General features: G+C 43.9%; 1 protein-coding gene across 3 annotated transcripts in view; it reads right to left on the bottom strand.

Moving 5' to 3' along the window:
• The window catches only part of TGFBR2 (transforming growth factor beta receptor 2), a 91,519-nt gene that overhangs the window by 47,352 nt on the left and 21,126 nt on the right, over positions 1-23,041 (bottom strand). For all 3 annotated transcript variants that reach the window (XR_014822194.1, XR_014822193.1, NM_001444827.1), the window contains 2 exon segments: positions 5,831-5,999; positions 2,000-2,190 (listed from right to left, as the gene is read on the bottom strand). Coding sequence is in view for 1 of the 3 variants with exons in the window: in NM_001444827.1 (NP_001431756.1) it covers positions 2,000-2,190; positions 5,831-5,999 (360 nt within the window). In the remaining 2 variants the exon portion in view is untranslated.

Genomic DNA, 23,041 nt, shown 5'->3' with positions numbered 1-23,041 from the left:
GTTTGGGACTAAAATTACCCCCCCCCACTCTGAATTTACATTCCTAAAACCAAGAGAACATTATTTTCACTATCAGCTTAGAAAAATTAAAAGGCTTATAATCTCCAGTGTTGGAGAAAGTACATGGAAATTCATATGTTCATACATCTTTTGGGGAGGAGAATAATTTAATAGCGGTTATCTGAATTTAAAATGTGTATGATATCTGATATAAAATTTTCATTTCTAGAACTCTATCTTGCAGAAATATTAGCACAAATGTATCAGATATTTTATAAAGATTCTCAATGTAGCATTAAGTGGAAAACTGGAGACCCTGAAAATAATCTACTAAGAGGGGACTGGTTAAGTCCCTCATAGAAGATATGCCATATTATGCAATTCTGGACAACAATTAAAAAAGATACAATATATCTGTATGGATTATCTTTAGAAGAGGAGTAAAAGTGGTTGGGTGAAAAAAATCACCAAATAATATTTATAGTATGATCAATTATTTGCACTGAAAAATGGATGAGTGGGTGGAATGAATGGATGAACTGATGGAGAGATGGATGAGTGAATGGATAGAACAGATGGAAAGATAAATAGGTGGATGGACAGATAGATGGATGGAAGGATGGACATATGGATGGGCAGATGGAGAGATGGAAAGGTAGATAGACGGCACGTGGACAGATGGGTGGGTGGATAGACAAATGGACAGGTAGGTGGATGGATGAATGGATGGACAGATAGACAGAAAGATGGACAAACAGATGAACAGATGAACAGAAAGATGGACCAATGGATGGATGGATGGATGGATGGATGGATGGATGGATAGACAGATGGAGGAGGGAGGGAATAGGGAAAGAGATGAGGAGGGGGATGATATGAATGAATGACAGACACAAGCGTGCATCCCAGAGGCCATCCATATTGATTATTTTTGGGTTGGAAGTGAGGGAATGAGGTTAATGTACTTTCATTTTAAAATCTTTACATACTGTTGGATTATTTGCATTTGTGTGTGTGTGTGTCTTTTTAAGGGGCACACCAACAGCATATGGAAATTCCTAGGCTAGAGCTGGAATCAGAGCTGTAGCCGCTGGCCTACACATACACAGCCACAGCAATGCCAGATCCAAGCTGCATCTGTGGCCTACACCACAGCTCACAGCAACCCCAGATCCTTAACCCACTGAGCAAGGCCAGGGATCGAACCTGCGGCACATCATGGATGCTGGTCTGATTAGTTTCTGCTGAGCCACAACGGGAACTTCTGTTTGCATTTTTGATAAGGAGCATATACTACTTTTGTCATTCTAATCATTGAATAGTTTTTATGTTGAAGGAATGGTGTGCGGTTTTCTTTCAAGCTGAGCAAATGCTGAACTCCCAAGATGGAAGCTGACATCTAACCTGGTCCCTCTTGTTCCCTAGGGTAATCCTCAGCTCATTGTTCCCTCTGCACTTCAGCTCTTCTCTCAAATGGGACCAATGATAAGTACCCTTTAGACAAATCCTAGGACATGTACATAAAACCAAATACAAAGCACACCCTCCTCCTGTATCAGGCAGCCTCCTCCCATCCCTGGACCAGTAGTTCTCAAACCTTAGTTGCATCGGAATCATCCAGAAGGCTTGTTAAAACACTGCCTGCTGGGCCCATACCCTGAGTTTCTGATTCAACGGTCTGGAGCAGGGTCCCAGAACCTGCATGTCTAACAAGTTCTCAGGTGATGCTGCCCCTGCCATTCCAGGCATTCCATTTTGAGAACCACTTCTCTGGGTGACAAAAACTGTTTCTCAGCGACAAATAATGTTGGTCTTGTGAGCCAGATTTGATAGAGACCAGAGCCAATGCTGTCTGCCACACCCTGAGCCCCTCCGTCCACCAGGTGAAGGGCCTGGCCCACAGTTAAGCTCACCCTCCGGCACCAGCTACAGACAGACGTGCTCTGAGCTGCAGACCACAGCGGGTGCTGGGCCCAGAATCTACGGAGAAAAGCCTCACCTTCTGAGAAGATGATGTGGTCGTTGCACTCGTCTGAGCTGCAGGAGCACATGAAGAACGTCTCTCCAGACCCTTTTCTCTCCTTCATAATACATTTTGAAGAAGCGGCGTCATCGAGAACAAATCCGTGGTAGGCGATCTTGGGGTCGTGACAAACTGTCTCAATTGTGATGTTCTCGTCATTCTTCCTCCTGGGGTGCAGAGAGGGAAAAGAGTGAGAATGGTCCTGCCGAGAAGCTGTCTGGACCAGATTTCCTCCAAGAAGCTGGTTCCAATTGCCACCTTTTCTCCATCACTTACAGGCTGTCCCGGCATCTGCTCTGCTTTTCCCTGCACTGGAGTTTTTTCTTTGCTTATCTCAGAATCCACTTAGGATCCTAACACGAAGCCTATCCTTGGAGACTATCTTATGGGAGCACTTTACACGTGGATATTGGTTTTGTTTTATTTTCTTGGCCTCACCTGCAGCCTGTGGAACTTCCTAGGCCAGGGATGGAACTCACACCACAGCAGCGACCCAAGCCACAGCAGTGACAACACGGAGTCCTTAACCACTAGGCCACCAGGGATACCTACACACTGATTCTCATTTAAATCATGAAAGGGAGGGTGTGGGAAAGCAGGAGACAGCTAGGTCCTCAGGGTGACTATCAACCTTCCATGCTCAATGCACTGCCAGGCAACACTAGGCTTGCTGGACAGAATCTGGCTAAAATGTTTTCGGGAAAAGTAGTTACAATTCTTTTCTGCTTGCTGGGCCCAGGGCATGGTGGCTGAGGGCACATCCAAGCCAGCAGCTGAGAAAACGGAAGCAACTTTCTAGATGAAGAATTTCAGTTTGCCAGAATGACAGAAACGGACAGAAGAGGGAAAAAACACAGATCTGTGGGAAAGAACTGCAAGGTGTTCTTCCTTTATGGTTCAGTGAAACAGCTGATGCTGCCGTATACTGCTGACTCTACAGCCAGCGTCCCAGCCACGCTGCAGACTCGGAGTCCCACTTGGCAGAGGGCTGGGTGTCTCCCACTCGGCCTGAGCCACTGAAGATGTGGGCGGTACCCACTGACAAAAGAACCTCGGTAATGAGATTAATCTGGGTTCTGAAATATCTCTATCCTTGCAAAGGACCTAGGCATGTCACGGGGGATTGGCTGCACAAGTTGTATTAGTGAAACGAATGAATGAATCAGCCAATGAATGAGAAGTGCATGGAAGCTGATGCCAGGAGAGCAGAACCAGGGACAGCAGAGTCCATTATTCCCTGACTTGCTTTTTTTTTTTGTCTTTTTAGGGCCATACTTGTGGCATAAGGAGGTTCCCAGGCTAAGGGTCCAATCAGAGATGTAGCCACTGGCCTACACCAGAGCTACAGCAATGCCAGATCCTTAACTCACTGAGTGAAGCCAGGGATCGAACCCACATCCTCAAGGATGCTAGTCAGGTTCATTAACTGCGGAGCCATGAAGGGAACTCCCTGACTTGGTATTTTTAAGACCGCCTCCCACCTGAGGGTGTAGGTCCTGGACACAGACTCTGAGCCGTGAGATCTCTGTGCAGAGGTTTGGGGAGATGCCTCTGTGGCGACTCAAGGGAGTAGGGCTGCACAGAGCTAAGAGAGGGGTTGCGAAGAGACCTCAGCCAACCTCTGGGCAGTTGGGGGGCTGGGAGCACTCATCTGAGCTGTCCCAAGTTGAGGCAAAGTGGCCAGACGTGTGGGCCCCTGCACCAACCAGTCCTGGATGCTGGCTGCCAGTGCAGAGGCGCCAAGCCTGCCCTACTCCAGGGTGGGTGGAAGGGAGCTCCCTGGAGGGATTTGGGGTGGTTCCAGCAGCCCAGAGTGAGTGCTTCAATGCTACAGGGGGCAGGGGCACGGGAGGGCATCCCCCACACCTCCCTCTTTCCTCATCTGCATCCCAGCTCCACTCCTCAGGAAGATGTGTCTTTGCCAAGACAGGTAAAAACACCACTCACTGTATTGACTCTTTAGGGCTGAGACTCAGAGGGGACAGAGAGGGTCTTCCCCAGCGTGCTCACATCTTCTGAGATGGCAAAGCCTCAATTCCAGGGATGCGTATCTCACACTCCATCACTGGGACTTGTGCTGAGGTCAGGGCAACCACCTTAATGACAAAAGCCTATTGGGGGGAGCAGAGGTAAGTTCTCACCCCCAGGGGACATTTAAATAAGGATGGTCAGCAGAGAACAGAAGTGAAGGAGCCTGGGGTCACCTCGGCTGGGATCTGAAGCGTTCCTGCACTAAACCTGACAGGTGGTCAGCAGCCTCTCCTGGTCTGACTCTTCCAAAGAAGGGAGCTCGTCCCACATTCAGGAAACTATGATTGAGAAAATTTTTAAACTGAGTCTGTCTGTTTTTCCCCTTGTAAATTCTATGGGTCTCTTTCTGGCCTCTAGAGTTCTGCAGAACAAGTTGATTATAGCTTCCGTCTGAGAGTCCTTCAGATCTCTCTCAACAGAGCCCAGGTCCTCATGTCTAATTGCCTCCACCAGCCCTCAGCACACTTCTGAACCTCTGGATCACACTGGTCCCTGTCCTCTGAACACAATCTCTCACAAAATCCCCTTTTCAAAAGCATTGCTCAGAGCTGGACATGAGTGCAGCTGACAGGTACAGCAAGCTGTCACAGCAGGTCTTTGCTGTCATGTCCTTTGGTTCTTCTGAACCTAATTCATGTCCAGGTATGTAGGGAAACGTGCAAGGCTTTCATATCTATCATCAAGGCTGAATATACATGGTCTGGAGAAAGTCTCAAAAGACCTCTTTCCAAGAAGGAGGGGAGATATGCGAGTTTACATCCTCATTTGCAAATGTTCAGGAGATACAGAGGTGACTTTGAAAAAAAGAGCTGATGAATTGAAACCATCAGAAGTCTTCAAAAATGTTAGATTTCATTAATGAAGGGGTATTCGTTATAAAATAAGGACTCACTTAATGATCTCTGTTGTCCTTTCATCTCTGGCTCATACTCCCAATTCATAATGATGAGTTAATCAAATGATTCATGAGCACCCACTCTGTGTGTGTGTGTGTGTATGTGAGAGAGAGAGAGAGAGAGAGAGAGAGAGAGAGGGAGAGGGAGAGGGAGAGGGAGAGGGAGAGGGAAAGAGAGGGAGAGAGATGGAGATGGGGTGGCAGGGAGATAGGAAGAGAAGAGGAAATCTGCTCCAAGAAAAAGACATGCTTCTGCTCCCAGAGAAAGATGCAGTGTTTGACCCAGCAGTGACATGATGCCTTGGCCAAGCCTTCTGACTAAGGAATGGCTTGTCCTCTGGTGCTGTGCGTCCTTTCCCCCTTTTGACAAGTTCTTCCCTTTTACAACAGCCCACTTTTCCTCTCCACAAAACAGGACTGAGTTTGCCTCCGAAGAACAAAGCTCTTGACATCACTACAGGGTCCTCAGGGGTGTCAACTAAATGATAAGTAAGTGACAAACCCCTGATACAAGGAAGGGTTTCCAGATTTATTATAAATAGCAAAGGGGTGTGTATGTGTGCATGTATTTGAAAAATTATAGAGTATCTCTAGAAATGACACTGAATAACTGAAAGAGAGATAGTCTAAAGGGAAGGGAGTGGGACAGGATACTGGGCTCCAGGCAGGAAACACATGACCACATGAGTGATAGAAAGGTTTAAAAAGGCAGCCTTGGAGTTTTCTGGTGGCTCAGAGGTTAAGAACTTAGCATTATCACTGATGAGACTGGAGTCCCTGCTGCGGTGCGGGTTCGATCCACGGCCTGGGAACTTCTACATGCCATGAGCATGGCTAACAAAAATTAAAATTAAAATTATAATAAAAAAAGGCAGCCTTACCAGACAGCCACGCAGACCTCCTGTGGCTTCTCACAGATGGCTGTGATGCTGCAGTTGCTCAGGCAGGACTTCTGGTTGTCACAGGTGGATGATCGCACATCACAGAATTTACACAGTTGTGGAAGCTTGACGGCACCATTGCTGTCAGTGACCATCATGTCGCTATTAACTAGGAGTGAAAAGAAGATGCAGGGCATGATTATCTAACTGCTAGGTATGAATGTGATTTCAAAAGAACCTGATACCATAAGAATGAATATGAGAAAGGCAATATGATGCTTCTACATCAGATTAGAATTTGTAATGAGGGGAGTTCCTGTCATGGTTCAGCACATAATGAACCCAAATAGCATCCACGAGGATGCAGTTTGATCCCTGGCCTTGTTCAGTGGGTTAAGAATCCGGCATTGCTGTGGCTGTGGCGTAGGCTGGCAGCTGTAGCTCCGATTGGACCCCTAGCCTGGGAACCTCCATATGCCGCAGGTGCAGAGCTAAAAAAAAGAATTCGTAATGAAAACTATTGTAGAAGGGAAGTGGTAGGGATGGGAACTTGTTGCCATTATCAGTAGTTATCATAAGGCATTCCTTCTACAGAAAGCTCCACATTCAATTCAGAGATACAAATTGGGTCAGCCCTCTGCCTGGTACCCTACGGCAAATTATAGTTTAGCTTCTGGACACAAAAACAGACCAGGGCAGGACAACCCCAAATAGAGAGAGGGCCTGGGGGCCAGAGGACAGTTACCACCTGATAGGCAGAGCGTGGTCACCAGGAGCAGAGGTGTGACAGGTGGAAGGGGGTTCTCCAGCTTGGAGGGGGCCCTGGGGGCGGGGGTGGGACTCTGCCATCACCATCCTGACTACATCCAATAGAGTGATCAGGGCCTGGCTTTGACTTCCCTCTGGTGCCTTGAGTCAACTCAGTTGATGAAGCGTATCTCCTATTCACAGAGAAAGAGGTGAGGCCTAGAGTCCCACAGCTGCGTGCCAGTGAGTGCCACCTCCAGGGTATGCCCCTGCTACCCTCTGACCTCATCCCTCCCACCACCACCACCTACCCTCTTACTCTCTACTCACTACCTTTTAGGACACACAGGTCTTTCCTAGAAGAAGCCAAGCTCCTTCCTTCCTCAGACCTTCCCTTTGTCTGGCTTCTTTCACCTTCCTGAACTCTGGTTAAATGTCACCTCTTCATCCTAAAGCAGGCTGCAAGTAACCAACATAGGGCTTTGTTTTATCTTCTGCACAACCTCCAACACTCACTGACTCATGATCTATCCACCAAAATGTGAACTCCATGCAACCTTCTCTGCCTTGCTGCCACACTGCTTCTCGAGGGTCCATCACATAGCAGATATCCAAACACATGTACCCAATCAATGGTGACTAGCCAACACATAAAGGAATGAACACAAGATGAATGTATCTGGCCTTTACACTAGGTGGGAAGGGACAGAGAGCTTCCTCCCTGACATCAGGGGGAGTGTGGTGATACATGCAATATTTATTTACATTCATCAGTTGCCTACTGAAGACAGACAGTCCTGGACAACTAACATCTGCATGCTGAAAGGCACAAAAAGAAGGTATGATACCCCTTCTCTCTCCGTTTCCTCAATGAGATCCCTTTCCATTGGCAGTGGCAGTAACAAAAGGCATGAGTTTGTGGAGAGTGAGACGAGGCTATCATCAGCAAACATGAAAACGCATGACATGTCAATGCTAGACTAGGGAAGATTAGGCACCTGGATAGCAGGGGGCACTAGACCAGACAGGCCATGGAGAAGGGGGAAGATGCTTCTCCCAGGCATCACCAGTGGAGAGGCCTGAGCAAATCCCCCTTGGCCTCTCCTGAGTTAAGGACACTCCCACCTAAAGTAGGACACACAGCTTCAGTGCCCTCCCACGGCCGCTCCCTGCCCACAAATTCTAGTTTCTGTCATCGATACTTTGCCAAGCAAACCTCTTTGTCGGCTTGGGAATAGCACCTGTTTCCTGGGCTTCTAAAAATATAAACCTATATAAATTTAAGATTTGCTTTCTTGTGGTACATTAAATATAGAAACAAAAAATAAACCCATTCATCCCTCTCAGGCCTCAAGTTCATTTCAGGAAGTGTATTTTTAGGTAACAAACTATTTTGAAATTCTCAATGTCTCCCAGACCAAGAGCTCTAACTAAGCTTAGCTAAAAATACAGGCCAAGATGTTCTCTGAATCTTGTGTTCAATTTGGGACTAACACAACAATGAAGAGATATTTCTTCTACAATGGTCAGATTTGGATCCATTTGCGTAGCAGCTAATTTAACCCTTCAGGCTTCCCTTTAAGACATGGACAAGGTGAAATAAAGCCAGGCCATGTTCTGTTTATTTGATTTTTTTTTTCTTGAATGGAATAGTTTCAGACAAACATGTATTTGCTAGTTAAAAAGCTTTAGTGTTTTTCAGACAGATTCATAGACATGGAGAACAGACTTGTGGTTGCCAAGGGGGAGGGAGTGGGATGGATTGGGAGTTTGGAGCTAATAGATGCAAACTATTACATGTAGAATGGATAAGCAATGAGGTCCTACTGTACAGCACAGGGAACTATATAAGGTCTTTTGGGGTAGACCATGATGGAAGATAATATAAGAAAGGGTGTGAGTGTGTATACATATATATATATGTATATATATGTGTGTGTGTGTGTGTATATATATATGGCTGCATCACTTTGCTGTACTAGAAATTGGCACAACATTGTAAATCAACTATACTTTAATAAAAATAAAATTAACAAAAGAAAGCTTTGTTGCTTTTAAATTTTTTAAGTTTATTTTATTGATGTGTAGTCGATTTATAATGTGTTAGTTTCAGATGTACAGCAAAGCGATTCAGTTAAACATACATATACATACAGACACACACACACACACATATACACACATTCTTTTTCATATTCCCTTCCATAGCTTTGTTGTTTTAAAATATAAAATCAGGAGTTCTCTGGTGGCCTAGCAGTGAAGGACCTGGCATTGTCATTGCTGTGGCGGGGGATTGATCCCTGGCCTGGGAACTTCCACATGTCACAGGCAAGGCCAAAAAAAATAAACAATTAAAAAAAAAAAAATCAACCAAACCTCCATGACTTGGAATTTAGCCCTCCAGCATTTTAGGATTTTAGCCTCTATTAGTGGTTATCAACTTGGGGGGCATGTTGGAATCCATCACCTCAGGAGCTTTAAAAAAATTACGAACAGCCCCACACCGAGACATGCTGACTTAATTATTCTGGAGGGTGGCCTGGGCACCAGGATTTTTAGAAGCTAGCCAGATAATTCTCCTGTGCCACCAAGGTTGAGATCCTGACCTGGAATTAGCTGGAAACAATATAACTGGCACAAAGCAAATCAGCCAAAACATACCCTCTCCAGCCCAACACACAAACATATATATACAACATATGACAGTGGCCGGGGAGCCCCTCATTGAAGCTGGAAAATGTTTCCTTGTGAAAAACATGCACCTAAAGCCATGTGACTAGCTAGCACTTTGACACCTGTTGATGGAAAGGAGTCCTTCCCTGGGCTGGCAAATTCTTTTCTAACAAAAGTGAAGAAGTGTGTGTGACAAAAGTGGCAGAGAAAGAAGTGAAGGGAGGGGGAAAAACAAAAAAGACAGGACTGTTCTAGAAGCTGCAGAGGCTGCCACAGATGTGCTGACAAGCCTAAGTGCTTTAGAGCTCATGCCTGCAAAACACAATCCATGGGGGAGAGACCAAAAAAAAAAAAAAAAAAAGGGAGGGGGGAGCAAAGGGAGGAGGAGAGAAAGAAAGAGACAGAAAGAGAGAAGGTAGGAAAGAAGGAAGGGAGAAAAGGGGGCTAGTAGGCTGCAGGACTCAGGGGAGACCATACCTCCCCACCCCACCCTCTGGAGGCTGGCAGATGCGCAGCCAGGCTGCCCAACAGGGAGGCAAAAATAGAAATTTCACCACTAAATTCTGGGGGAAAGGCAAAAGGACAACTTTACTCCACACTTGGAGACACAGGCATGTAGAAGGAGGGAAAGGCGTACCAGGGACATGTATATATTAAGCACCTACTGTGTGCTAGTCAAGGTGCCTGAGTTATCACTGAAAGCCTTCTAAGTACCCAGCCAGTGAGGAGGCTTCATTTTTCCCTTTGTTCCAGTAAAAACTAGCACTGCTAAGGTGAGCGGAGTTTTTAACCTTGATTAGCCTTTTTTTTTTTTTTTAAATGGAAAAGGTCAACAGTCTTGACATAGCATGTGTTCATCGCCACGTTCCCACCCCCACCAGCCAGCCAACCTCAGGAGTCTCCCCACCATGATGATTTTAAGCCAGTGCTGTGTTTTGCAGTCAGGTGCGTTGGTGGGACAGAGAGCTAGGTCTAAGGGCACAGTTCTCTTCACCTTTGGGGGTGGGGGTGGTCAACTGACTTTGATAAAACCTTTATGATCTCCTGCTAGGGTGAGAGGGCACAGAGCAATGCCTACAAACTTCTGCTCATTGTGTCAGAGGGCTGGTTCTCAGATTGCCTGAAGGCCTACAGCCCCAGGTGAAGCATCCTAGGCCCACCCCGGATTGAAGTGGATGTGCTACACAGTTCAAGGCCAATCTGGAGTTCCCTAGTGGCCTAGTAGTTAAGGATCCAGCACTGTCACTGCCATGGCACGGGTTCAGTCCCTGGCTCAGGAACTTCCACATTCCATGAGCATGCAGATCAGAGTGGGGTGCAGGGCCAGTGGGGCTGGGGTTGGGGGTGGTTGTTCATTCCATGTACAACTGCCTCTGTGCATTCCAGTCCATAGGAAAATGAGTTTCTCTCCTGACCTCAGCCAACATCTTATGTTTATTACATAATGCTTGTGAAGCCAAAGGAATGTAAGAGTTGATGTGTGCCCGTGAATAGCCAGAGACAAAGACAGTCCTCTAAACAACAGCACAACCAAAGCCACATAATTAACCCTATAGCGAGCCCTAACCAACGTCAAAATTCCTTTCAAGGCAGATTAGAAAATACCTCTTTGCAGTCATATTAAAGTGTATTTTCCTGCCTAGGGACCCTCTGTGAGCAGCTGACCACCTGCAAGGAATTTTCTACCCATACAAGGTGAACAAGCTATTTATAATGTTCTCAGAATGAGAAAACTTCTCACCTCGAAAGCCGCCCAGGAAAGGAAGTGAAGGAGGACAGCCTTCCGCACATGATGGCATCACATGGCACATTACATCTCATTTCTCTTCAAACAGACCCATGAGTAAGAGCAAGACCTTCAGTCTGGATCACACTGCCTTCCTCATTTTAGGGCACACTTTCTCCAAACTCACTGCCTAGAGACAGAGGTTCTAGGTCTTGAGAAAATGAACTAAGTAAATGCCGAGCTATGTATATTTCTGGAACAGTACTGCCATCTTGAAAGGTCAAAGATGAGCAGCCTGAGAAATAGCTATATTATTCCAGACAAATATTAAGGATTTTTGCATACAACTTATTAGTCCATAACTTTGGAGTGGTGTTGACTGTCAGCTGAACTCTTAGGTCAAATCTCAAAGTTGCAGAAATAATCCCCAGCACTTGGCCAGAAATGCATTTACCTATCTTTGAATTCAGGAATCTATTTACTGGCCTTTTGTGGCATGTTTTGGAATTAATTTATCCCACTAACACTTGTGGGTGTCTTGCTTAGTGGCTATGTCTTTCACAGCAGGATCATTAAAACTGATATAACCAAGTGCAGCATCTCAAAGAATAATCCATGGCAAGTGGTGAACAGAAATCACTCTGACTCAGAGCAGTACTCCTCTGATATTAGCAAGCACAGGAGGCCCTTGGGAATATGTTTAACCCCCAGGGCTATGTGTATTGAGTGTTCTGGCTCAGGCATCTGTGGGACTGGTAACTCTGGAATTTCTAGGGCAGGCCAGCAGGTGGATATTCGGGCAGGAACCGATGCTGCAGTTTTCAGGCTGAGTTCCTTCTCCAGGAAAACTCAGTTCTTGCTTGCTGAAGCCCATTCCCATTATTAAGGGTAATCTACTTTTCTGAAAGCCAAATGGCTGAAGCTGTCAATCATCTAAAAAGTACCTTCATGGCAACACCCAGATTTGATGATAGGGCACAGGAGCCTGGCCAGGCACTAAGAGCGACCTGCCCAGGGAAGACAGTGACTGTTCTTATACAATGCTAATACTGCCCATCTACACTTTGAACAGGAAGTCTATGGAGAACCCAGTTTATGGCTGCCAGTTATTTCCCTTTTCCACTTGTTCTAGTACTAGCAAAATCAAGCACCTATTTCTCCTCATCTTTTTTTCCAGGCCTGGTTTCATCTTACAGTTCTTTCCATCTGCTCTTAAGCCTGGCCTCTTAAAGGATCGTGGACCCAGAGGCGCTGCTCACCATATGGGCCCATAATTGAAAGACTCATTCTCTGCAAGAAGATTTTTAATTGCAGCTGGCATTGCAGAGTCAAACACAGAGGCACTGCCTGGCAGCCAGCTGCCATGGTCTGTGATGCTGTCCACAGACACCCACGTCCCCTGAGACCAGATGGGAAGGGTCTGCTGGCCTGTCACACTGACCCTACCGCCCAGGACAAAGCAGCAGATCAAATAACCCCAGAGGGCTCTTCACAACTCTTCATGAAAGAAAGATTCCCAAGGGAGGCAAACACTTTGGCCAGTTACTATAAACAAACAAATCAACAATAAATATCACATGATTAAGGCAAAGATGGTTTAGGAAGAGTTACCTTCTCTGAACATCTATTGCATACTTGGAACTTCTAACTCAATGTAATACTTTCTTTATTACTTTAAAAATTGTATTTTAACCCTCATCCTTCAGTAATTACAGATGAATTGAAAGCAAGAGAGGAAGGGCTTTCTTCCAACGACAGTTCCCTGAAATCTCTGGGCACCAGGACCAGTACTGGAGAAACCACCATTAAGGTAACTGGGAGAGTTCCTGTCGTGGCGCAGTGGTTAATGAATCCGACTAGGAACCATGAGGTTGCGGGTTCGGTCCCTGCCCTTGCTCAGTGGGTTAATGATCCAGCGTTGTGGTGAGCTGTGGTGTAGGCTGCAGACGTGGCTTGGATCCTGCGTTGCTGTGGCTCTGGCTTAGGCTGGGGGCTACAGCTCCGATTGGACCCCTAGCCTGGGAACCTCCATATGCCACGGGAGCGGCCCAAAGAAATAGCAAAACGACAAAAAAAAAAAAAAAAAAAAAGGTAACTGGGAGGCCAGAGTGTGCACAGGAAAGAAGCAGAAACACATAGGCCTGAAGGCATCACTTTCTTTCATGCAAATGTTTTTGTAATAATAATAATCTTTAAAAACCTTCCAAGCATGACCTAAGTGATACTCTCAAATCTCTTTGAAATGGCAGGGAAATCATTCTGAGTAGTCAAAAACCTAGTAAGAAAAGATACAGGATAGACCTAGAGATGATCATATAAGTGAAGTGAACCAGACAAAGACAAATACCACATGATGTCACATATATGTGGAATCTAAAAAAAAAAAAAAAAAAAAAAGATATAAATGAACTGATTTACAAAACAGAAATAGACCACAAACATAGAAAACAGACTTATGGTTACTAAAGGGGAAAGTGGGGGAGGGATAAATTAGGAGGTTGGGATTAATATATACACACTACTGTATATAAAGTAGATAACCAACAAGGATCAACTGTATAGCATAGGGAACTATACTCAATATCTTGTGATAACCTTTAATGGATGAGAATGTAAAAACAAGAATATATATATATATGTATAACTGAATCACTTTGCTGTACACATGAAACTAACACAACATTATAAATGAACTATACGTCAATAAAAATTTTTTAAAAAGAAAAGATATGTATTTTTCCATGTTGAAACGGTTCACATGGTCAACAGCCAGGTATTTATCAAGTCTCTGTAATACTCTCCACACAGTAAGAGAGTTAAGCAAACATTAGGTGTGTCCCCACAGTCCCGTGGCTTACATCTAGACTGAGAAATAAGATTATCGAATGCAACATAATTGCTTTCATATATGCCTGAGGGTCAGAAAAAAGACGGAGAGCTAATATGAGAATACTCACGTTTGGAGTTTCCACCATGGCACAGAGGCTTAGGAATCCAACTGCAGCAGCTCAGGTCACTGCAGAGACACAAGTGGGATTCCCAGCCTGGTGCAGTGGGTTCAAGGATCCAATGTTTCTGCAGCTGCAGTGTTGGTAGCAGCTGCAGCTCGGATTCAATCCCCTGGCCCAGGAACTTCCATCTGCCATAGGTGCGGCCATAAAATGAAAAAAAAAAAAGAGAGAGAGAGAGAGAGAATACGCAGGTTCACAGAGCAGTTTGTCCTTGAAGGAAGCGTGGTTTTGAGAGCCACAGAAGGACAGAAAGGCACTTAGGGTTGCAACTCAGACCAGGAGAGGCTGAGTATTAAGGGAGATCCAAAGAGTTTAAGGGTCAGATCTCTGAAGACAGAATTATTCAACAAAAACATTCACCCTCCATTTTACAGATGGAAAGGTGGAGAGGTACAAGGATGTCCGAGGTGTGTACGGTCTGAAGCATGGCTTGGTCAAAACTAGATTTACAACAGGCAAGGAGGAGTTAAGGAGCCATAAAAAATGTCGCAGCAGAAGCTCCACAGGCAAGAAGAGAATCTAACACTGTCCACCTAATCTCATACTAGGAATGTTATATTCTGAAAATGAACTAAAGACACTCAATGCCTGATTTAAAAACTTAAAAGTCAAGGGCTGGGGAAATAAGCCGCTAAATCTGGACAGATGTAGACCCTCTTAAAACTCCAGCTTAAATCCACTGCTATGTAGGTAACTGAATGAAGTGAAAAGGAGCGTGCATGTGTATGTGTGTGTGTGTGTGTGTGTGTGAGAGAGAGAGAGAGAGAGAGAGAAAGAGATTCGTCATCCTCTTTGACTTGTTCAATTGAGGGAACTCAGCTTTGAGGTTTTCTTTTTCTTTTGGCCTTTTTGGCTCATGGGTTTAATAGTTCACTATGGATGGTTTTAAGAAAACCATATAAACATAAATTTGAGGTCACCAAACAAGTAAATTAGGGAATTAAGGGATGTTTCAAAGGGATTAATTCAATAGAGTACTTTAAATTGAAAAGCTGACTGTTCCTTTAAACTAGGATTTTTAAATTTTGATTTACAAGGACATTTTAAAGGAGTTATATATAGTATAATAAACGAGCTGCAGTTGAATGGAAAAGTAATTGGCTTTTTCCAGTGACAAACATAAAATAACTGAGCTGGAGTTTTAAACTGCATCTTCCCTATTGAAGACTCCTCAGCCCCAATAACCCCAAATAACTCCCAAATATGCACACTCTGTTTTCTTGCTTAGTCCTGAATTTCTTGGATCCCTAAGAAATGAAGGGCAGTTTTAAGTTCTCAACACTTGCTGAATGCGCTCTTTTTTTTTTTTTTTTTTTTTTTTTGATATATGTCCCAGAATCAGGCCACATATCAGGTGACAAAACCCAAACATTTAAAATGACTCTTGCAGATGGAAATATCTACATTGTTGCCAGAGGCAGTTTGTCAGAACACTAGTACTTCTGCTTTATTCCAAGAGCTGAAAAACTTTTAGCTCTTTCAACCCCCTTCCTCTACTTTTAACAGGGATCTCATGGATAAAACATCCTTCTGAGAGCTGGGCAGAGGTGAGCAGTCTGCAACACATACTACCATCCACACTTGCTAATTTTAGTTTATCACTGAGAAAGCTGATTTTAACAGTGCATTTATCTGGCAAATCTGAACTACAGAGTCTTAGAAATGAGCCAGAAACGAAGAGCATGCAGGGCTGGAACTGAAGAAAAGAGGAAACAAGTTGAAAAAAATGAAGCCACGTCAATGCACATGGGAGAGTCTATCAAGTGAAGAGAAGATTGTGGCTCTATTTCATAGACTGTCAAAATCATAGCTATCCTGCTAGGAAGGGCTTTAAAGTTGGCCCTTTACATAAAGTAATAATAACAGAAAATAATTCTCCCTCAGTTGATATGACTTGGCTGATGGACTATAGCAATAAAGAAAATAACCCAGAGATGAGTGAAACTAAAAGATGACTGGGAGTTCCCTGGTGGCCCAGTGGTTAAGGATCTGGAATTGTCACTGCTGTGGCTTGGGTTTGATTCCTGGCCTGGGAACTTTCACGTGCCTTGGGCATACCCAAAGGGGGGCTAAAAGACGTGATAAACTCTCATAGAGACAGTCAAAACAGCACTGGTAAATAGTCTGATAGAGGCAAGATAAATGACACACAATTCATGGAGCAGTAGCACATCCCAATTCAGCTAAAATCATTTGTTACCAGAAAAATTAGCCAGCATAAACAAACATGCATTATTTATCTGCTGGGGAAGAGCCTTAAAATTAACTCTTTATGGAAAGGTTGGACAGGAAGGGGCATGATTCTTTTTTCAAGATGTTTACAATGTTTTAGAGAAAAAAGAAAAACACGCACAAGAATGATTTTTATCAAAACGACTTTGGAAATGGTCTACATGAAAATGTTATTCATTTAGGATTCAAACAATAAAAAGTGCTGAGGCCACCAAATGAAAATGCCAGAACTAACACAAGACCCGGTAAGAAGGGATTTTTTAAAAGGTAGCAACTATTAGAGAATCAAAAAAATAAAATAAAATAAAATCAGCACCTAGGATGAGCCCTTTGCTTGGACTGAGCAGGGAATTTGGTCTGAATATCAACTTCCTGTGAGATCTGGTTTTTCATTTATAAATTGCTAGGGAGGCTTTTCCCCGCCTCTCTTCCAAAATGGGCTGTGGGGTCCTGGTGCATGGCCGGTGCCAGAAAGGGTTTCCAATGACAGTTTTATGAAGTATGTGAAAATATCAGTCAAGGCAGATGATTCCCATATTTGTGATCTGGAAAAGAACTAGAAATACCACTGCACTCAGGGGAGATATTCCTTTAAATGGTGAGTCCAAGACACTTGGTTCCTGCCAACCAAGTAACCTGGGGCTGGACCAGGGTGTCGGGGTGGTGAGCGCGTACGGCCCACAGATGCATTCTGTGTGGCTTAAACTCTTTTCTTCTTCAAGTGGGAACCAAGTTTTAAAATTAGGAGATTTTTACGTGACAATATAGATTTCCAATTCCACTTAAGGAAATAAAAAGACAGAGCAACAGTGGGCAACATTATCCCATGATACCTCTTACAGCAGGAGATGGAGGGCGGTGGTCCCTTGAGGTGGGGCAAGTACCCTTACGTCTGCTTCATCCTGCACTCCTCCCGCCCCCGCCTGGCCCCTGTGGACCTCTGGGTGTTTACCATCAATGAATATTTAACATGTCCATCCAATTCTCTCTTCCATTATTAGAGGTTTCGTTGGAATGTAAAAATTCATGATTAACTCTAACATGGATATCTTCCAATATGCATTTGAGTCTCTAATGTGGATACCCCTTTCAGTTCAAGGGAAAGGAAAACTTTCTACTTTAGAAATCAGATCTTCATGGGATAATAGCAATTTTTATTTCCAGTATCACCATTTATTATTTGGTCCCATGCTAAGTGCTATAATGATTATTTCATTTATTTATCATGACCACCATGTAATTTGGTCATTACCATTTTACAGATGTGAGGATTAAGAGCCAAAGAAGTGAGATAATGTCAATGAGAGATGGCTAATGAGAGCCACAGCCACAGGTCAAATGTAAGCCCTCATCCTTCCTGATGTGAACAATAAAATACAGATTCCCACCGTGGAGGTTTAAGAGCAGAGAGGTATTCATTCCAGATGTGTGTGACCAGCTGGAGTTAAGGGGACCTGGTAGGGATGGGGAAATAATAAGTTTCATAGAAAAGAGCTTTGGTTCTCTATAATTACTTCACTTGTTTTATTTTAGGATTCATATATAATAAGGGCACCTTGGTCAAGTCCAAGAGTTTTCAAGTCAAAGAGTTGAGTGTGAGTTCAGGTTTGGGGGCCAACCACTTCACTTCTCGGAACCTCTGTTTCTTGATCTATGACATGGCACCTTCTAGGGCCAAGATGAAGAGAAAACAGGCTTGAAGTACATGTAAAAACTGTCTAGATGTAAAAAGTGCCACACAAGCACTCCCTGGTGAGAAAAGGAACAGGGCAGGCAGTGGTCTCTCTCACAAAATTACAGCCAAGGCATAACAAAGACAAGATAATTAAGAGTTTGGTAGATCTATTTCTACTGATCAATAGAATGCAGCAGTTTGATGACTTCCAAGGGAACTTTTAGGACACCTGAGTGAATAGACAAACTGAAATATAGTAACTTTTGTTACCACAATGCTCCAGCACTTTCAAAGAGATAGAGTGGAATTGGTCATTGTTACAATAAAGTTCCCAGGGGTGCTTAAGATCTTTAAATAATCCTTCTAGAACCAAATAATCTGGTTTTAAAATATTGTTCATAACGAGCTTAGGTCTGGCAAATAGGCCAAGTAACCCAAGGATCAAGTTCAGTTCTCAATTCCTCTGCTGAGTCTTGCATAACATTCAACAGGCGAGAGCGGGTCTGCTTTGGCTTTGAGGCACCTGGTGTGTAACTTGGCAACATGCTGATAAAATTAGTGAGTTTCGACACTCAGACACCAGGAGGCAAGGAGGTGCCTTAAGATTCTGGAATTCTGACATGGTGAAATAAGGTTATGTTTGGCTTGCTTTCTCAGGGAAACATAACCAGGACACTTTGATTCATAGCTGATGAGAAAACTGGAGAAAAACACCAGCAATGATTTTACTAGATTTTTAAGTGTCTAGTTTAGAAGGTTTCCATGCCATTCAGATACATGGAAAGGAATATTCCTTAATCTCTTCTCCTTGAGGCCATTTGCTCATGAAAAAACAACTGATGGACCATTGCTATCTGAGTTCTCCTGGAGAATTCACCATGCTGGGAGTGGAGGAAGCTCTGCAAAGACGGGGAGTGGGCTCCAGGCTCCCGGGCAATTACTCAGCCCCTCCTCTAGCCAGTAAATACTGGGCTGGACAGGATGATCTTCAATGTCCCTGTGACTGTGGAAAATATTCACAATTCCACCCCCCTGCCTCAGTGAATGAATTAAACATATCCCGGCATTGACCTGGCAGCTCTAGTTGAATAGCATGAGCTGTGACATTTCAGTTTTTAAGAAAAATGGTTTCAGGACGATCATTGTGCTTTGTTTTCTCTGCCAATGCAGAAATCCACTCTGTGCCACTTCTCAGCATGCTGATGAAGAACCACATCCCCCCTTCATACACACAGACTTGAACCTGATCACTGCAGCTGACCAGTCTTGCGAGAACAAAGCTACCCAGTGTCATTTGTGTATCACGAGGCTGGAAGGAAGGAAAAATCTGTCAGGTGACAGAAGATCACTTTCCATTCACCCCTGGCAAGACATTTCCTCTAACTTTATGGGGGATGTGGAGAAAATTCTCATTTAGAGCAGAGATTTTACTGTAACAGTTTCAAACAACAAGCTTCAGCATTAGAGACATCTACGTTTACTCCAAATCCATTCTCTGGGCTCAGCTTGAAAGAGAAGTAATAATGACAGGTATGGTTATACAAAAGTAACATTTTGTTTGCTCAGCACCTTGATTATGTGAGACAAATGGTTACAAAAGATTAGGAGGATTGTTCCCATTTTATAGAAGAGGGAAGTATTTGAGTAACTTGTAGAATTTGGAAGCTTCATGAGGGCAGGAGTGTTCTGTCTTGTTCAGGACAAGACAGCCTCAGCCCAGGGATAGCCACAACTTAGGGACTCAATAAATATTGGCTGAATTAAAAACCAAAATTCAAAATCAAGCTCCTACCCCGATGCCTCTAATTTAAGACTGATTGCCCCCAAAATGCAAATTAAGGAAAAGAAATATAGTCAATTTTAAGGAATTGAAAGCAGAACGCACCCCTAGTGTAGTCTCTGCATTATGTTAATCCACTTCTAGAGAAACTTAGGGACACTTCTAAACAAACTTAGTTTGGCAGTTAAGTAACTACCCTTAACTCATCGGCATAAGAGAATGAAAAAGCATGTTCAGGTTCACTTGAGCTTTTAAGATAACACCACAGACTTTGAAACCTCCCCCTTCATGTTGTTCAAGCAGAGGAAGTGAAACAAAAAAGGAACAGGTTTCAAGCATTGTGAAGGCTTCAAGAAAGGACCACAAAGGGTAGGAAATTGGAAACGAAATCTGAGAATCTGCCCTTCAACTGGGCAGTTTTACTTGTTTTCTCACAGTACAGTTGATGAGAAGAGAGACAGACCTCTGTCCTTCCTGTGCATCACTCGTGGTTGTCATGACCTTACTGTTAACTTGCAGGAAACAGCATGAAGGGCTCTGGGGAGGTCAGTCGCTGAGATCTGTGTGATCCTATCTTCCAATGAGTGAGAAGATAACTGCCCTCTGCCCTCCCCTCCGGCCCCTAACAGCCCCGCCCTTGGTGAGAAGTGAAAAGCATTTGCATGAGATTGTTAACAGGCTGCAGTCAAGCCAAGATAGATGCCAGCATTCATTTTATTTTATTTTACTTTATCTTTATTTTCTCTCACTTTACTATTTTATTTATTTTATTTATTTTGCCACGCCTGCAGCATGCAGAAGTTCCCAGGCCAGGGATCAAACCTGTGCCACAACAGTAACAATACCAGGTTCTTAATTCGCTAGACCACCGAGGAACTAGCCAGCAGTCATTTTCATACAGAAAAATGACAACCACAAAGTCCTGGAAGCATGTCTCTTGCTCGGTACTGAAATCCAGTGGGCTGCTCTATCTTTTGATTTAAATTAACCAAAGTTAAATAAATAAAATCACACCTCCAGTTTCAAGCAGCACTAGCCATTTTCCAGGGTTTAATAGTCGCATGTGGTCAGGACAGATTTAGAACATTTTTCATCACAGTGGCAAGTTCTAGTGGACAACACGGATCTAAAGAAATCCAGAAAGACCTGGGTTCCTTAGCTCCGACGGAGCTCGGAAATCAAAGGCTCCAAGGGACATGGGAGGAGAAGCAGGGCAGAACCAGGAAAGACGTCCTACAAGGACAGACATGCCGACTGGCTAGGATGTCCTTGGACATGAAGCCCCACCCCGACTTTGGAAGCAATGTGTTTTGTATTAAATGACTGGCCGACTGTAGTCTTACGGCTGAGGAAGGGACAGAAGACAATTAGAGACAAGGGCCAGAGTTGTAAAGTAAACCCACGAGCCATGAATGGCAGCCACAAAAGGTCCCAGAAGTGCAAAAAGTGGACAAAACTAGGCTTGCAACAAGCTGGAACCTGAGGGCTCAAGTCAGCTGGCGCCACCTCTCAAAATGCAAATCCTTCTGCCTAAAACAACATGCTGTGCAAAAAGCAAGGCCCATCTGACTCCTGAGGTATCAAGTGGTTCTTATTAAAGCCCATTTCAATGGCTGAAACAAAATGCAGAGTGAGGAACGCAGATCAAGTGTCCAGTCAAAGCCCACATAAGCCTACGGCAAGGAAATGAACATTTCAGGAAAAATATTGGCTTTTTTTTTTTTGCAAGATTCTGTGAAGGGTGTTAAGTCCAAGCATGCCAAATAAGGGTGAGTTTCCAGAAGAACATAGCAGAGAGGTGACCAATGGGGGTAGAATTTATTCACAGGGGAAAATCCCAGTGCCCCCAGGGAAGCCACTTCCCCTGGACTCCTTTGATGAAAGCTGAACCCAATTAAAAGCATTCCTCCAGGGCAAGTTTTTTCCCTGAGACTTCTACCCACCTCTTTAACTTCTCCTCACTCGGTTTTCCAGGAGGACCTTGAATGGTTTATAGCCCCTACATCGACAGGTTTTTCTCCTGCAAGACAATACTATTTATATAGCCCTTTTAAGATGAAAACTAAAAACACAGATGATAAAAGAGGCCTGGCTGGATCCTCCTACATTATAATTAGAGTGTATTACTAAAGAGTAGTTCCATAGGAGTTCCCGCTATGATGCAATGGGATTGGCGGAGTCTCTGCAGCACCTGCAGCAGGTTCGATCCTGGCCCAGCACAGTGCGTTAAAGGGTTCAGTGTTGCTGCAGCTGCAGGATAGGTCGCAAGGGCGGCTCAGATCTGATCCCTGGCCCAGGGAACTCCATATGCCTAGTCAGCACCAAAAAATGGTGGGGGAAGAGTATTTCCATAAACATTAGGGTATCATGTATCCAGAACAGACACAGCCAAAGTCCAGGAATGGAAAAATGCGAATAATTCAATCTGTCCCACTGTGATTATGGGGCTAAGAAATGACCTGATTGTCCTCATTGGAAGACTTGAAGAGAATGGGGACTTTGAGGATATAACTCTTCTGTCCATCATGGTAGCCAGTAACCACACATGGCCATTGACATTTAAGTTAATTGAAATAAAATAATATTTATAATTCAATTCCTTAGCTGCAGCTGCCACATTTCAAGCCATATGTGACTAATGGTTACCATCTCGGTCACCAGAGATACAAGAGATGGTCAGCACTACAGAAAGTTCTACTGAACTGTGCTGCCGGCTGAGATGGCTACGCAATTTGTCCCCACATCATCACAAGGATTATGAAATAAAAAGCTCCCTAAACACCATGTTTCTGGGCTATTGGCATCCTTACATTCGGGCTATTGGCATCCTTAGATCTGGGTATTGGCATCCGACCCTAGTGAATTCATTGCAGAGGAATTCCTTGCATATACGAATATGTTGTCCAGCCCAACCTCCTGAATCTCAAGCCCATTAAAATGGCATTAGATATAATAAGAATATTCCACTGAGCCTCTATTCAATTGAAACTTTAAATTCTTTAGATTTCTAAAAGTATGAAGCACATATTTGAGTTACTTGTAGGGTGCATCTGTCAGGAAAATATCTATGAGTAAGACCTGCATGGAGTGAGGTCTAGACAAAAACTAAGGGTAGGTGGGAATATCTAAGGTTTTAGGACTCTTAAGAGCTTCCTTTTATATCTTTTGAGGTGCAATGAAGGAATTACTGTTTTAAAAAAACATGAAGTGTTTAGGGGAGGGAGGAGTGGAAGTTTGGGTTTAGCAAATGCAAACTATTACATATAGGATGGATAACTGACAAGGTCCGACTGTGTAGCACAGGGAACTATATTGAATATCCTGTGATCAACTCTAATGGAGAAGAATATGAAAAAGAATACATTTA

Source organism: Sus scrofa, chromosome 13, assembly GCF_054392235.1.
Source record: "Sus scrofa isolate SSC_HxYL_T2T_F1_AM1 chromosome 13, Sscrofa_HxYL_maternal_Yorkshire_Landrace_v2.0, whole genome shotgun sequence".
Lineage (NCBI taxonomy): Eukaryota > Metazoa > Chordata > Mammalia > Artiodactyla > Suidae > Sus > Sus scrofa.
Note: the sequence above shows the minus strand (reverse complement) of the source record. Positions and strands in the feature narration are given on the sequence as shown.